Source organism: Poeciliopsis prolifica, unplaced genomic scaffold, assembly GCF_027474105.1.
Source record: "Poeciliopsis prolifica strain line A6 unplaced genomic scaffold, Auburn_PproV2 SCAFFOLD004, whole genome shotgun sequence".
Taxonomy (NCBI): Eukaryota; Metazoa; Chordata; class Actinopteri; order Cyprinodontiformes; family Poeciliidae; genus Poeciliopsis; species Poeciliopsis prolifica.
In genome coordinates this window covers 11174806-11188203 of record NW_026562379.1, presented here as the reverse complement: position 1 = coordinate 11188203, position 13398 = coordinate 11174806, and the positions used below count along the sequence as shown (strand labels likewise).

The 13398-nt window shown below is 37.9% G+C and overlaps 1 protein-coding gene across 3 annotated transcripts in view; it reads right to left on the bottom strand.

The window, feature by feature from the left end:
* Positions 1-8234, bottom strand: part of LOC129358755 (chloride channel protein 2-like) — an 82896-nt gene extending 74662 nt beyond the window's left edge. For all 3 annotated transcript variants that reach the window (XM_055027880.1, XM_055027882.1, XM_055027883.1), the window contains exon 1: positions 7946-8234. In XM_055027880.1, the coding sequence (XP_054883855.1) occupies positions 7946-7996 (51 nt within the window). In that variant the 5' untranslated portion in view covers positions 7997-8234. The remainder of the gene's footprint in view (positions 1-7945) is intronic.
* Between the last annotated feature and the right edge of the window lie 5164 nt (positions 8235-13398).

Below are 13398 nucleotides of genomic sequence, written 5' to 3'. Positions count from 1 at the left end.
CCCGTTATTTCCCCTCACTACAAATGAACCCTAAAACTAATTCTTTTTATTTTTGCAGTCAAGTTGTAGCTTTTCATCAACCTTTTTCTGCAGAGCTCTGAGATTCAGGGGGTTTTGCCTCAACTGGCCTCCATTTAATTGAGATCTCAGTTTTCTGTTCTCTGTGTAATCAATCTCTGCTCAAGATTTGAGAGCAGGTCGAAATAATGTATGGCACTAATGAAGAGGCACGCCCCAACACTTCAACGAGCCACATGTGTAATCATTCAAGCTCTGTCTCTCTCTTTGTCTGCGATTAATCATCAACACAATCCAAAAAGGGTCAGAGAACAAACAGCAAGCGGAATGCACACTTTTTGATTTCACCTGAACACACTCTCCACATTTGTTCTGATTTGTTGGGCGTTTGTCTAATTCACGGTTATTACAAATGGCACCTCATTATGAGAGCAAATGTTTTGTTTCAATTGTATTATTGTTTGACCTAAACTTTTCTTTTAGCTTAACCCTTGACTGGGGCAATTTATCAGGGCTGTTTGTGAAGAAAGCAAAGTGTTGGATAAGAAATGAGCTAAATAAAAGCAATTTGTTGGTCTTTGGCAACACTGTGACAACGTTTGATGCTTATCTGCAGATAAAGTCAGCCCACATTAAGAAAACACTTATCTTCACACTCAGGAGAGTCAAGGAGTTGCTGACCCATCTTGAAAAATAAAAGAATTTACCCATGAGGTAAGTTTATGTGGACAGCGAGGGAAAGGGGAAATTTCCACTATAAAAGCAAAATGAAAGAGCAATGCACAAAACACGGGATCAAGAAAAATATGCTTTCATAATAATTGATTTCATTTCGAATGCCTTTCATGTCAAATTGAATCTTAAAGGGCACAGTAAAGAACACAAAATGAAAACATCTATACAATCATTAACAAGTCAAAATATGTCTCAATAGCATATTGAGGAAGGACTTTGCTTCAATCGCGCTAAAATTTTCCATCAAACCCGTGCTGCAGTATCAAAAATGTCTTTACTGACTCACTAAAGAATTCCTGACGTTATACACAATGAAGAGAAACACATCCCATTCCAAGTAAGCTTTGGAAAAAAGCCAAACGAGATGAGCAACCAAAATTTTCCCCTGGTGGAAACTTAATGAACTCTGGCGTTTGTTGATCGGAAATGTTTCCGCTTTCAGTCTAATCAAAAATTACTGTCTCATTTCAGGTGTTAAATTTATCCAATTTGTATGTCATATCTCAATCCATTTATAAGGTCTTGGGTGCAACTAAGTGTTTACAGTAGAGCTACAAATTGAAATTCATTCATGAATCTAAAACAACAACAAAAAAAATATTTTATTTTACTGAAGTTTGTTTTCAAAATTACACCTCAAACTTTGCTTGCAAGGCTCAAGACTTGGCAGAAGCAAGATAATTAGATCATTTTTAAACTTGCATCTAAAATAAAGCTTTGCACATTCTATGTTTAGAGCGTGTTTAAGTCATGATATAGTTTTAGGGAAGTTTGGCATTCTCTGCACATCACTGAATGCTTCACAATGATGACATTATTCGGTGGTGATGCTTTGTTGTGAAACAATACTAAAAAAAAGTCAATTCAATTCAAAAATACTTCAGCGCAAAGAAAGACTGCATGTTGTTGCAACTCATATCATCCAGATATATCAGATAAGAGTTGTCATGGATGGTGATGCTGTGGGAAGAAATGATCTCTGGTAGTCATCTGAAGAGGTCTCTGACTAGAGACTGTTTCAGTAAGGCAGTCTTATGACCACCATGAGGAGCAGAAGAGACACTATTCTACATTAACATGTCATGGATGACATCATCTTTTATTGGCAAGCATTGCGAATCCATGTCATCTGGTTTTACTGCTCCATTTTAAGTCTTGAATCTTGTGAGTACAATCACTACTGAAAGATTTCTTCAAAGTATAAAATCTGTTTCTAGTGAATCTTAAATCTTTCTCTAGCTAGAAAACAAGGACATGATCCTTGCTCATTATGATCGATGAAAAAGATGGCTTGAGCCTCTCCTCTCTCTACTCTTTGGTCCTGTTCTGCATCCACGAAGCATTATTTTTAACTCCTCTGGGATTTGGAGTTCAGGTTCATTTGAGCTTTTGAAATAATCATCAGCTACTTCTCATTGTAAAAATAATACCTTATTGTCATGATTACATAAATGTTCCAATATAAAAAACTAAGAGCAAAATTCCTTTTCATCTGCAAAGCAACCAAACCCAGAGGGAATAAATATCCAAACATGCAGTGTTTCTACCAAAAACAACACAAGTCTACAAAAAGAACAAATCATAAGCAATGTAACAAATATTCTAACATGCTGCCCCCAATTCTAGAAATTTGTTTGAGGTTTCACATGACATCATTGTTCAGTAGTACAACAACCGTATATGTATTATTCATTATTTGTTTTAATTGAATTTTATACCCTGAAAAAGTTCAATATGAATGCCTTTGCAATTGATGCAGACATGGATGATACAATAGAAATGAATTAGACAAGAGCCAAACCTTATTAACTCTGTTAAACTAATATGAAATATTTTAAAACCATATCACATGCTTTCACATGGAGGCACGAGTAAAACAGCCGATCTTACCTGTTACCATAAATTTCACCACCAAATCTCAACTCAGAAAAAGCAAAGACAATTGCTTTCTCTGAGCAATATTATTAGGCCCGAGCACTTTGCTGCTTGGGCCTAATAATAAGAAGCAGTACAAAAACAATAGGCCTTCGCAGCGCTTCACTGCTCGGGCCTAATTACAATGCTCATTACAACTGTTACCACAATGAATCGGCAGCCTTCGAGTTACTAGGAGTCTAATATGATGCTAGGATAGCTATTGAAACAGCACATGGGACCTCATGGCTTCTGTTGGGGTCACTAATCAACAACAATCGGGTTTTGACATATTCTTGAAAAATAAACAATACCAAAACTATAACAAGCAAATTTATTATGTTAATTTGAATAAAACATTTTACAAAAAATAAAATGAATATATTGGTGAAGTCATTACACTCTGTTTAACTGCTTCATATTCTGAGTCATAAATCTCTTTTATTGTGATTTTTGTGGGTCTTAAGGTTAAATATTTGGGAATTACTGCTCTAAAAAGCACAATGGGTAAGCCAAATTAGAGCAGTGAAAGAGAGTCACATGCGTTTAACTTTGAATGGGCTTTAAAAAGAGAAACTAAAACTTAGTTTTAGTTGGTTCTTTTTTTGTTGTTTCCAAAGAATGGGTACAGGTCTTAAAAAGTGTATTCTGTGATAAATTACTCATGTGGAAATGGAAGTTACTGCATTGTAGCCTCCTGCATAAATAATAACCAATTACAGATTTTCATTCCTTATAAGCAAGTTTAGATACACCAAGACAGCCAAGTGTTCTTAAACTTTCAGAGTGCAACATCTTCAAATGCCTCTAAGCTCAGTTGGTAAACAACATTTAAAGACATGTGGGAACAGAAATATAAAAATCTGGCTTAAAAACTAAAAAATATACTTTCTGATCAGGCCACATTACCTGCATGCCTTTGAGAGGCAGAGTATAAAAACCGGGCAATAGAGTTATTAGCAAATCACTAATCACATTCTGCATAAGAAAAAAATATTTATTGTGTCAAAACATCTTGTATGTAGCGAGTCTATGGAGATGCACATGCCAAAGCCTAAATGTTATTGGTCAGTTTACTTTTGTAAATTTTGCGGCGTAGCACTTTTTTTCTAAGCTCAAAATGAATGAGCGGAGTTTGAATCCTCCCACAGTTCTAAGAGCGGTCGTTTGGATCCTGCCAGAGCGTTTTACCGTATGCGCGGTTCTGGTGGTCGCTGGTTTATAAGCTTTGTGTTTGTGGTTTGGCATACTGAGGAGCTGACGGGTCGTCTGGTTGGACTACTGTTTAACCCGCTATTGGTGTGTTCACACCAATGATGTAATGATTACAAAAACCTTCACACAAACACGGTGTTTTTATTATCTCGCTCTCTCTTCAGCTTTTCTTAGGTCGGCTGCTGGCATTTATTCGTCTTTTACATTTTTTCAGACTTCAGTTTTGAAAATAGGATAAAGTTCATTCCGTCATCTAAATGCTCTGTGTAAAGCTGCCTTCTCCATGTTCCCCACTGACAACTTTGAACATTTTTTTCTGATTATTTTCCACCAAATTTCTATGACCGCAGCGCATTTAAAAGCAAACAATCATCAAATCTAGCCAGATCACAGCGCACGGCAGACCCATAATTGGATGTCCTTCAGGTAAGGGGTGTTTACCATTTACTTTGGGACAAATTGTGACAAACCCACTGAATTGATCGACAGGCAGCATCGTATCAATTGAACAAGTCTGTGTGCGCCTGACATTTAAATGCATAACAGAGGTGACGAAACACCCCATCGAACCCCACCTCAAAAATTAATCGGGCACAGCTGCTGTTGATAAACCTCAAACTGAGACATCAGTTCACATTAATAAACACCTGATCTGTATATATGCTTGCTGGGCATAGTCACTCGTTATTGAGGGAGTCAGTTGTCAGCCATTTATCAGCAATATTATACCCTTTTTTTCACCTTTGATCACATGAACATTACCTTTCATGTGATCAAAGGTAACATTTTATTATGTGCTGCATAATGGCATTGATTGTGTCCCTTTCTTGAAGTGTATAGTTAATAACTCATATTTCATGTGGCGTGACAAGTCTCTCTCCCCAATAAAAGGCTGTGTTTATCGGAGTTACTCCAATAAAAGTGTGGATATGTGTTTGAATTTAATAATTGCACCAAACACTGGGCATTAATCATACTGTAACCTTTACCCTAACCCTGGCTAACCTTGGTAACCCCTAACCCTGACCAATGAACGGGCAGGGTCGTAAAGTGGAGGGGCCAACGGCCCGCTTGTCTTCCCTGTTCCGGCGCCTATGACCAACGGTACTTTGAGGCAGGTCTTTCCGTCTTAGAGCTTGGCACTCCTGACCCCGCCAGCTTTTCTCTACAGCCAGCTTTTCATTCTGTCTCACAACCGAACCACACTGGCCTCTTTGAGCATCCGCTGCCCACAACAAAACCCACACAACCATCACGACTGCCAATATCACACAAAGACACCATGTTACTACAGCCCACAGCGAGGAGATGGAGAGGAGGCAGGAGGGGGGAACTGATGGTAAACGAGGTTACTCTCATTTTGAAACCATTTTCTATCTTTGTTTGGTTCTACGTAGTTTATGCCATTGATTTGCAGCTGGGTTGAGCAGAGTCGGACAACAGCCGTCGGATTTTTACTTATTTATTTTTCTCCCTTACAGAGAGCCGTAGGGCCGAGCACGAGACCTGCCAGGGTGACGGAGTGTCCAGTGCTGAATCAGCGGGTCGCAAGTTGTGTAATCTCTCACACAACCACATACACAGATTAACAGAACACAGGGTGAGGGAAGGAGGGGACCGTTTTTCCTTTTACAAAGACACTTTTTCAACTAGAGGAAACAGAGGCCCAAAGTGGTGTTACAGCTGTGGTTGCTCTTAATTTAAAGCCTCAGTGCCACTGAACTGATCCGTATAAAACCAGAAATAAAATGGGTATTCTTTTGGCCTGACAGAAGTTTTATCCAGAAACATGCACACAAAGTTCCCACTTTACCAACGTGAGGAACATGCTGAAGATCTCTGCTCCACAAAGACGCATCCAACCAAGCAGAAGTGACTTGTATAGTCTCTTCCTACAGTTTCACAAGATAACACAATACCTTACATAGAAAATAGATTAAATAAAAATATAACCACTTGTCTCAGTCGCAGCCACCTATTAGTTGTAAAATTAGTAATAAATAATATGGGCAGGGTCGTAAACCTCAATGAGAGGTTCTTAGAGACCTCTCATTGAAAACATTAAAAAGAGAAGCCATTGAAAGAAGGAGCACAGCAGACAGGCCAGAGGTAAAGCAAGGTTAGGATTTAAAACAATACTAATTTACTACAAAATCTAGAAACTTGACATGTCACGCAAGCAGAGCTTTAATCAGAAAGCCCCTTTATGCAACTCTGCAGATGCTGCACAGATCTACAACTCAGGTGTACACTCTCTAAATCCATTCATTGTGGAAATGTGGCAAAATGGAAGCATCTGTTGCAAGAAACCCAAACCCATAAAAAGTCACTTTTGCAGTTGAGTTTAAAGTTCAAGACAACTTTATTACAAGTTTTAGAAGGCGTTTCAATGGAAGAGTTCAATGTTGGTCAGGTTCAGCCTAATAAAAACAACCAAAAGCTCCACGCAGACTTTCTTTGAGATGGCCAATATTCATGCAAAGTGCATCAGTAACTTATGAGCCTCAAACTGTGACCAAACATCCAGCACAACTGTCCCCCCAACTGTACAACTGTCACTTGCACCAACATACTAAACAGCATTTCACACTGAGCCCAAGCAGCACAGCATTGTCTGATGTCAATGGAGCCGCTACACTGAACTCCTGACACATACAGTAAACATCATAACAGCTGTTAAGATAACATTCCACTAATCACACTTAACAAACATTTAATTTGAGCTGCACACATACAAGTCTTAAATTTTTCTGCACACCAGTTTATTTTAAAGGAGTTACCAAGGAAAACTAATTGCACATACAGAAAAAACTTGCATATTTTAAGAAGGACGCAAAAAATGACCAAATAACTAAAATAATGCATTACTTGTTTTTCATTTCAGAGCACTCTACAATGATGTTCACCAACAAACCTGGGATGACCGCAGGTTCAATAAAATGCATAGTGCCTCAAAATAACACAAAAAGGTTTAATTAGTCATATGTGCCGTTTGGTTCAAAATTATTGCGACACATGAAAGATTGAGGTTTAAAGTTATCATTTAATTTGTTTAACATGTTTGTTCTGATTAAAAGCATTAAGGTTTTGGAGTGATCCAGACAAAGTCCTGATCTACATCCAAGAGAAAAGAGGGGTTAAAGATGAAGGTACGGAAGCAGTTCTGCCTGAAAGACTCAGAGCTTGTAACCACAGATAGGTCATCAAAATATCAGCAGAAACGTGCAAAATGCTGGTCAGCAGCTCAATAATAGAATTCCCATTAATTACAGAGAATAGCACAAATATTTTCTGATATGTAGTAATAATGTAAATAAAGTGCCGTGTTAGAGATATTATGTTTTGTTCAAACATGATATCTTTTTGGAGATGCATGTGACATAAAATTAGAAACAACCGTTTTAGATTAATGAAATTACTTTGTAATCCCAAACTGTCATGGGGTATGAATAATTATAAGCCTAATATCATATACACTTTGTGAATTGAAAGAGGGGAGCGTTCTCGTCTTTTCTTATGTTTTCTTCAAGTCTGGCTAAAATCTACACTTAAAAAGCTTGGACACTGGCTGAATCTGAATCCAGATGTTGACAGCGAGCCGCTCCTCTCTTTGTGCTTTTAAAGACAATGAATATGTCTTGCTTAACACTTTAGAAACGTCTCCTTAGCCAACTGTGTCACCTTGTCTGTGTACGTGGAATAAGCAGTAAAGCCGTCAGGAACGCATAAGCGACACACAGCGGCTATACACGCGAGAAAACAAAACAAGCTGAACTTCGTTCAAAATATGTTGAAACAAGTTTGTCATGCTGCTCACTCCTGATTTACAGACTCGGACTTGAGTTTTTAGCACGTAAATGTCACGATGGATCATTCGGCTCATGTAATTTTCTCAGTTTCCTTGTATTTTCACTCCAAGTAAACTTTGGACAACGTTCTGCTGTTCAGTTACCAGATGTGTGCGGCGAAAGCCAGGTGGTACAATCCGTCAGTCCTGGTTTCGGAGACCAAAGGGAGTTGTGGATAAATACTAAAGTGCCAAAATGCAACAAGTGAAACTCACCAAAGTTTGTTCATACTGCAGGGCTCGCTGGTCCGAACCGTCCCCCGCCATGGCTCTCCTCCGTACCTCACCCGGCGACTAGATGGAGGGATTGTCGGCTTGGAAGTGACAAGAAACCCGGTCAGCGACGTCTCTCCGCGCTCTGGCTGGTCAGAGCATCAGTCTGTCTCAAGTGTCCGTACAGCAGTTCACTAGGTGAACTCTAACTTCACGCTGCGACTCTATTATTGTGCTAAAGCGTTTCATTTTATAGCTTTAGTTCCCAGGAAGAAACACGCGCGAGGCGGGACTTGAGAGTGGAGTGGAGCCCAGCCTCCTTCCATAACGAGTCAATCAAAGCGAGAAGAAACTCGCTGCGTGGGACCTTCACGTGAGCTCATAAACAGGAAGAAATAACCTCCATTGAAAATTAGTGGGGAGTTCCTTCTGCCCAGGTGGAGGTGATTGCCCGCGTTTCCGCATTATATTTACAGCAACAATTCTCGCAGGCCACTTGATTTAAGTACAGAATGAAATGTTTCACGGCATTTAAGTCAAGACAAGTTCATTTGATTTGCACGTTTCAGCAACAAGGCTGTTCAAAATTCTTTACTTTAATACAGTAGCCAATTATGAAACGAGCAGTAAACATAAAATGTTGAAATATTAAATATTGACAATGTAAGAAGATGGATGGATGGATGGATGGATGGATGGATGGATGGATGGATGGATGGATGGATGGATGGATGGATGGATGGATGATCCTTAAATCTTAGAGATGTTCTTCGGGTGACAGAAGGCCGACTTTGTAATTGTCTTTATTTATTTTTGAATGTTCAGGTCTCAGTCCATCACTACCCAGATGAACCCAGATTTTGGGCCTTATCATTAGATTCTAGCTGTAATAATGAAAGCTGTGTGTTGACTCTAGATATTTCCTCTTTAGGTCCCAAGATAATAATAATAATAATCTTATAAAGTAGAAAGATATGAGATTAAAGTGTAACCTGCTATGGAATGTTTAACCAAACATTAGTGTGGATGTATTTTTGCAGTGGAACCTTTAATCAGAGTGCTTATAGATAAAATTTTGGCCACAATATTGTTTGTAATTCAAGTTTTGCTGCGATTATTGCTGTAGCCGGCCTTTTCCAGAGCAGACTTGATGACACATCTCTGCAAATACTTCTCATGTTAAAGTTCATCAAGCATCAATTTTATAATTTCAGGAAGCAGCTATATTTTGCGTCAGACTATGCTTGAGCTAGGGATTTCCTGACAGAAAATATCCATTTATTCTGTTTACAAGACAACAGACACCACTACGTTTCAGAACCATTGCACTCTGGGACCAGTTCTCAAACTGTGCTGTTGTTCGAGAAAACATTCGGTGGTTTCATGTAAATGTACAGTACAAACACGACAAAACTCTTCCATTTCACCTGAAATTTTTGTCATGTAAACAGGGCCTAACTCATCTGGTGGAGCTAGGTTCAAGTGAAGCAGCTCTTTGCTACATTTTTTTTTTAACTTAGGGTCATATTTTTCTAGTTCAACAATTAAGGAATTACTGTAATAACATTTACGAATATAATTTGTAAAGTTTTCTCATGGTTGGGCTGGAAAAATATGTCCCTATAAGTGGGAGCTGCACTAGTTGGGGTTTGTGGCTGACTGCTCAGTCACTACACTAACTGTGTCTTTTATTTTTCACCTGTGGGCCACTTGCATGCAGTTAGAAGTCACGTTGTGAAGAGTGTTTCATTCTGTGTTATACTAGTGAAGAAGGTGACAAACAACCTAGCAAAGAAGGTTACATTGGTGCTGTGACTAGCGAGGAAGGTTACGCATTGCCTGACCTTAAGTCAAACTGTAGCATATTCCGCCATTCACCCTGAGGCCCTGTTTACATGACAACAATTTCTTGTGAAAATGTCAGAGTTTTGTTGTGTTTGTAGTGTACATTTACATGAAACCACAGAAAGTTTTTCTGACAAATCCCAGAGTGAAATGGTAAAACGTACCAGTGTCCGTTGTCTTGTAAACAGAATAAATGGATCTTTTCTGTCAACGAATCCGGAGCAAATGCATAGTGTGACGCAAAACATAGCTGCTTCCTACAATCCACAGAAGAAGAAGAAACTACTGACAATGCTGGTGTTACTGCAATTCGTGTTTCCCCATCAGATATGGTTTCCCCAGCGCACTGTCTCTGCTTTGACAGTGCAACTTGTCCCTGCAAAACCTATGCTAAGAGTCAATCAAGTCTTTTTCCAATACCTTAAAATTATTAAGGCGTCAATGTCATTTATCCAACATTTACAAGAAAACTTAACAACCACTTATTAAGACAAAAATAATGGTAATTATCAATTAGGATATCAGTAGTACATGCCTATTTTCTTCTTTCTCTTTATTTAACCCCTTTTAATAAATAGTGCTCTTTGCCGATCGAAAACACTCAAGAGGTACAAGATACTCTGACCAGTTGCCATAACAGTTTTGCTCTTGTCAAATTCACTTTGAAGACAATATGTTTAATTTTTTATAATCTTATGATATAAAAATATATTATTATTTTTGTGTCAGAATGGGTTTTATGTCAAATGTACAAATAAAATTAAAAAAAAATCTAATTTATGTTCGGTTGAATGAGATTATTTTGTAAATATAAATTTACCCAAAACCTTAGATTGTCTCCTAGAAGGCCCATTTCTTTGCTGTATTTTTCCAGGAACTGCTCCTCTGAGTACAGAAATAAAACCTCTATTTACTATGTGTGTACAGCTCACACCCATGCAAGTACAATCATTACTGAAAGATTTCTTCTAAGTATAAAATATGTTTCTCTTGAACCCACTATAATTTGGATCAGGAAGTGGAAAATTGTTAAAAGATCAGATTTTAACATCGGGTCAGTTGAGCAAAGAATTGCTCTTGTGGTTGACTGAATCTGTCTTGAGAAGCTTGATAAAAAAGAAACTGAAGCGTTTGATGTTTTGTGGCAGTGACGTGAAAGAAATATGGAAAAATCTATTCATAGCTGTCAACATGGGGTTCACCTTAACACGGAAGAACAAAAGCACTCAGGCTTTATTGATTGTTAAAAAATGTGTGTGTAATTGTGTTAATGATTAGACTGACTGCTTTGTGCAATGCATGTTTGAAAGTGACAGCGTTTGTGGCTTAAAGTCCTTAAGAAATCAATCATGTAATGTTTAAAACGCTTGCATGCCAGCTCTACAAGTTCACCAACATGTGGTTAGTAATTTCAAGAAAGTCGATCTTATTGAGATTTTACATCTGGCCTTAACTTAAAAATGTTCATATTATATTGCTTGAATCAAATAAAAAGCTTTTGGAATGGATGATGTTGCTGTTGTGGTTGTTGTTTTGATATTGTTGTTTTCTAGATTTGGTTGCTGAACTTTGAACACAGGCAATCAATGGGTAAAGAGACTGAGGCTGTAAGCATCCTCTGTAACATCAGAAAATATTTAGTTATACACGCAAATAGTGTTATAGTAGGTATTTCATTGGAATAACAAGCCTTCCTCTGTTAGAGCAGCTGTTTCAAGGTTAAACAAGGATTCCAAGAAGCTACTAATTAGCAGTGGAAAATGGCTGGAGGTATGAGATAAACACAAATACTCAGCCTCAAGATCAGCCAATAAGCCATTTTCCATCAGATACCCAGATCGGGGTCATGGTGTCTACGGTGCTACAAGTTGGAAAACTGATTTCAGTCATTTTTAAAATCCTGACCATTGTTTTAAAATGACAAATAAAATGAATTGAAGATGGCCACCAAGCACCATGTCTAATGTTAAAACCACTCAGACCACTTGAACTTTTATTTTGTTGTTCTACAACCTTAAACCTAATGTATTTCATTGGGATTATAAGTCAAATACCAACAATAAAATGTGCATAATTGAAAAGTGGACAAAGCCTCAGCCATAAGAACAAGTCTGCTGTGTTAGGATCTTGTTTTGAGTTGTTTTTTAGTTTGATTTGATTCTAATTTAATTGCGATTCTATGTTAGTTTTTTTTTATTTTGTTCCTGTTTGTCTTTAATTCTGTCCTTTCTCAGTGGTTCTAGTTTATATTTATTTCTTTTGTCCAGTCATTCTTAGTTACTCTACTTTAATTTTGTTTCATGTATTTGGTTTTGTTGTACTGTTAGATTAATTTCCTTGTCCCTGCCACTTTCTCTCTCTCTCTCCTCAGTCTGCCTTTTGGTGTCTCTCCTCACACCTGCAATCAGTTAGCCAATCAGCCCTGGTCCATTTTTCCAGCGTTTTCTCTCCTAGTACATATACAAATTTTATTCTCCCACTCCCTGCTGGTTTCTCCTGTTATTTCCCTGTAGTTTTCCCTGCCATCCTTCATTTCCAGGTTTCCTGTAAAAGCAAAAAAAAAAAAAAAAATTTTTTTTTTTTTTTTATTAAATCACCAAAATCTACTTAATGCCTCTGGGTCTATCAATATCAACAGATCTTGCAACATGACATCTTGGGGTATGTTTCGTTCAGCTTTCCAAATGTGGAAAGCTTTTTTTTTTCTTAATGCATCTTAGATGCGCTAAGAACCACAAGGAGTCCGTTTTTCACTGACCCCAGTGGGCCAATCACGTTGTAACTCTGAAGCTGGTTTTTATGTCACGTTACAAGTTTTGTGAAATTGTATTATCTCTTCAAGTTAGTAGTGCCACTTCCTCCTCCCTCCTTCGTATCTTTGGGCTTATATTTAATAAGAGTTATGACAAATATAGTTTGATGTTTTTTAATCTGAAAACCTTCCTCTTTTGGCTTCTAAAAAGGCCGAAATAGTCTGTGTGTTTTGGAGGTGAGTGTTCTTCCCCACAGCTAGGGGCTCTATTCAGTGAGCATGTGATGATACTAACACAAGAGTTGAGGGGGGAAAAAAACAGTTTCTTTCTGGTATCACAGCATCCTGTGTCAAAGCTGATTATTTAATTTGTTTAGAGAGGTCAGTGTGATCCATGCCAAAGATCACAGCACATAAATCACAGAAGCATGAGAGGCTGTTTTTTTTTTTTTTTGTAGGACTTTATGATTCCTTTAGATAATTTTTCGTGTGAATCAAAACGTTTGATCCCCACTTTTAAGTCAAAGTTGCTCTCAAGCATGAGGTCATAATGCGCCCTCTTCTGGTATAAGAATAAATGACCTACTTTGACTGAAACTGGTTTTAAAATACTCTACAGATGCATAAACGATTGTTGTGATTCTCAAGATTCCTCAGATTACACTTATTGGGTTCTCATGTCCTTGATCAGATATCTGTTCAAAACTCATGAAGACAGTTTTAAATATTAACCTGTCCCTATTTCAGCAGCATATGTTTCTTTCCTTCTCCACTTTGATGAAACACCAACATGTCAATATAAAATAGTCACTATAAAGTCAGAAAATATTCTAACACCTCCAACATTGCAAACCTATTA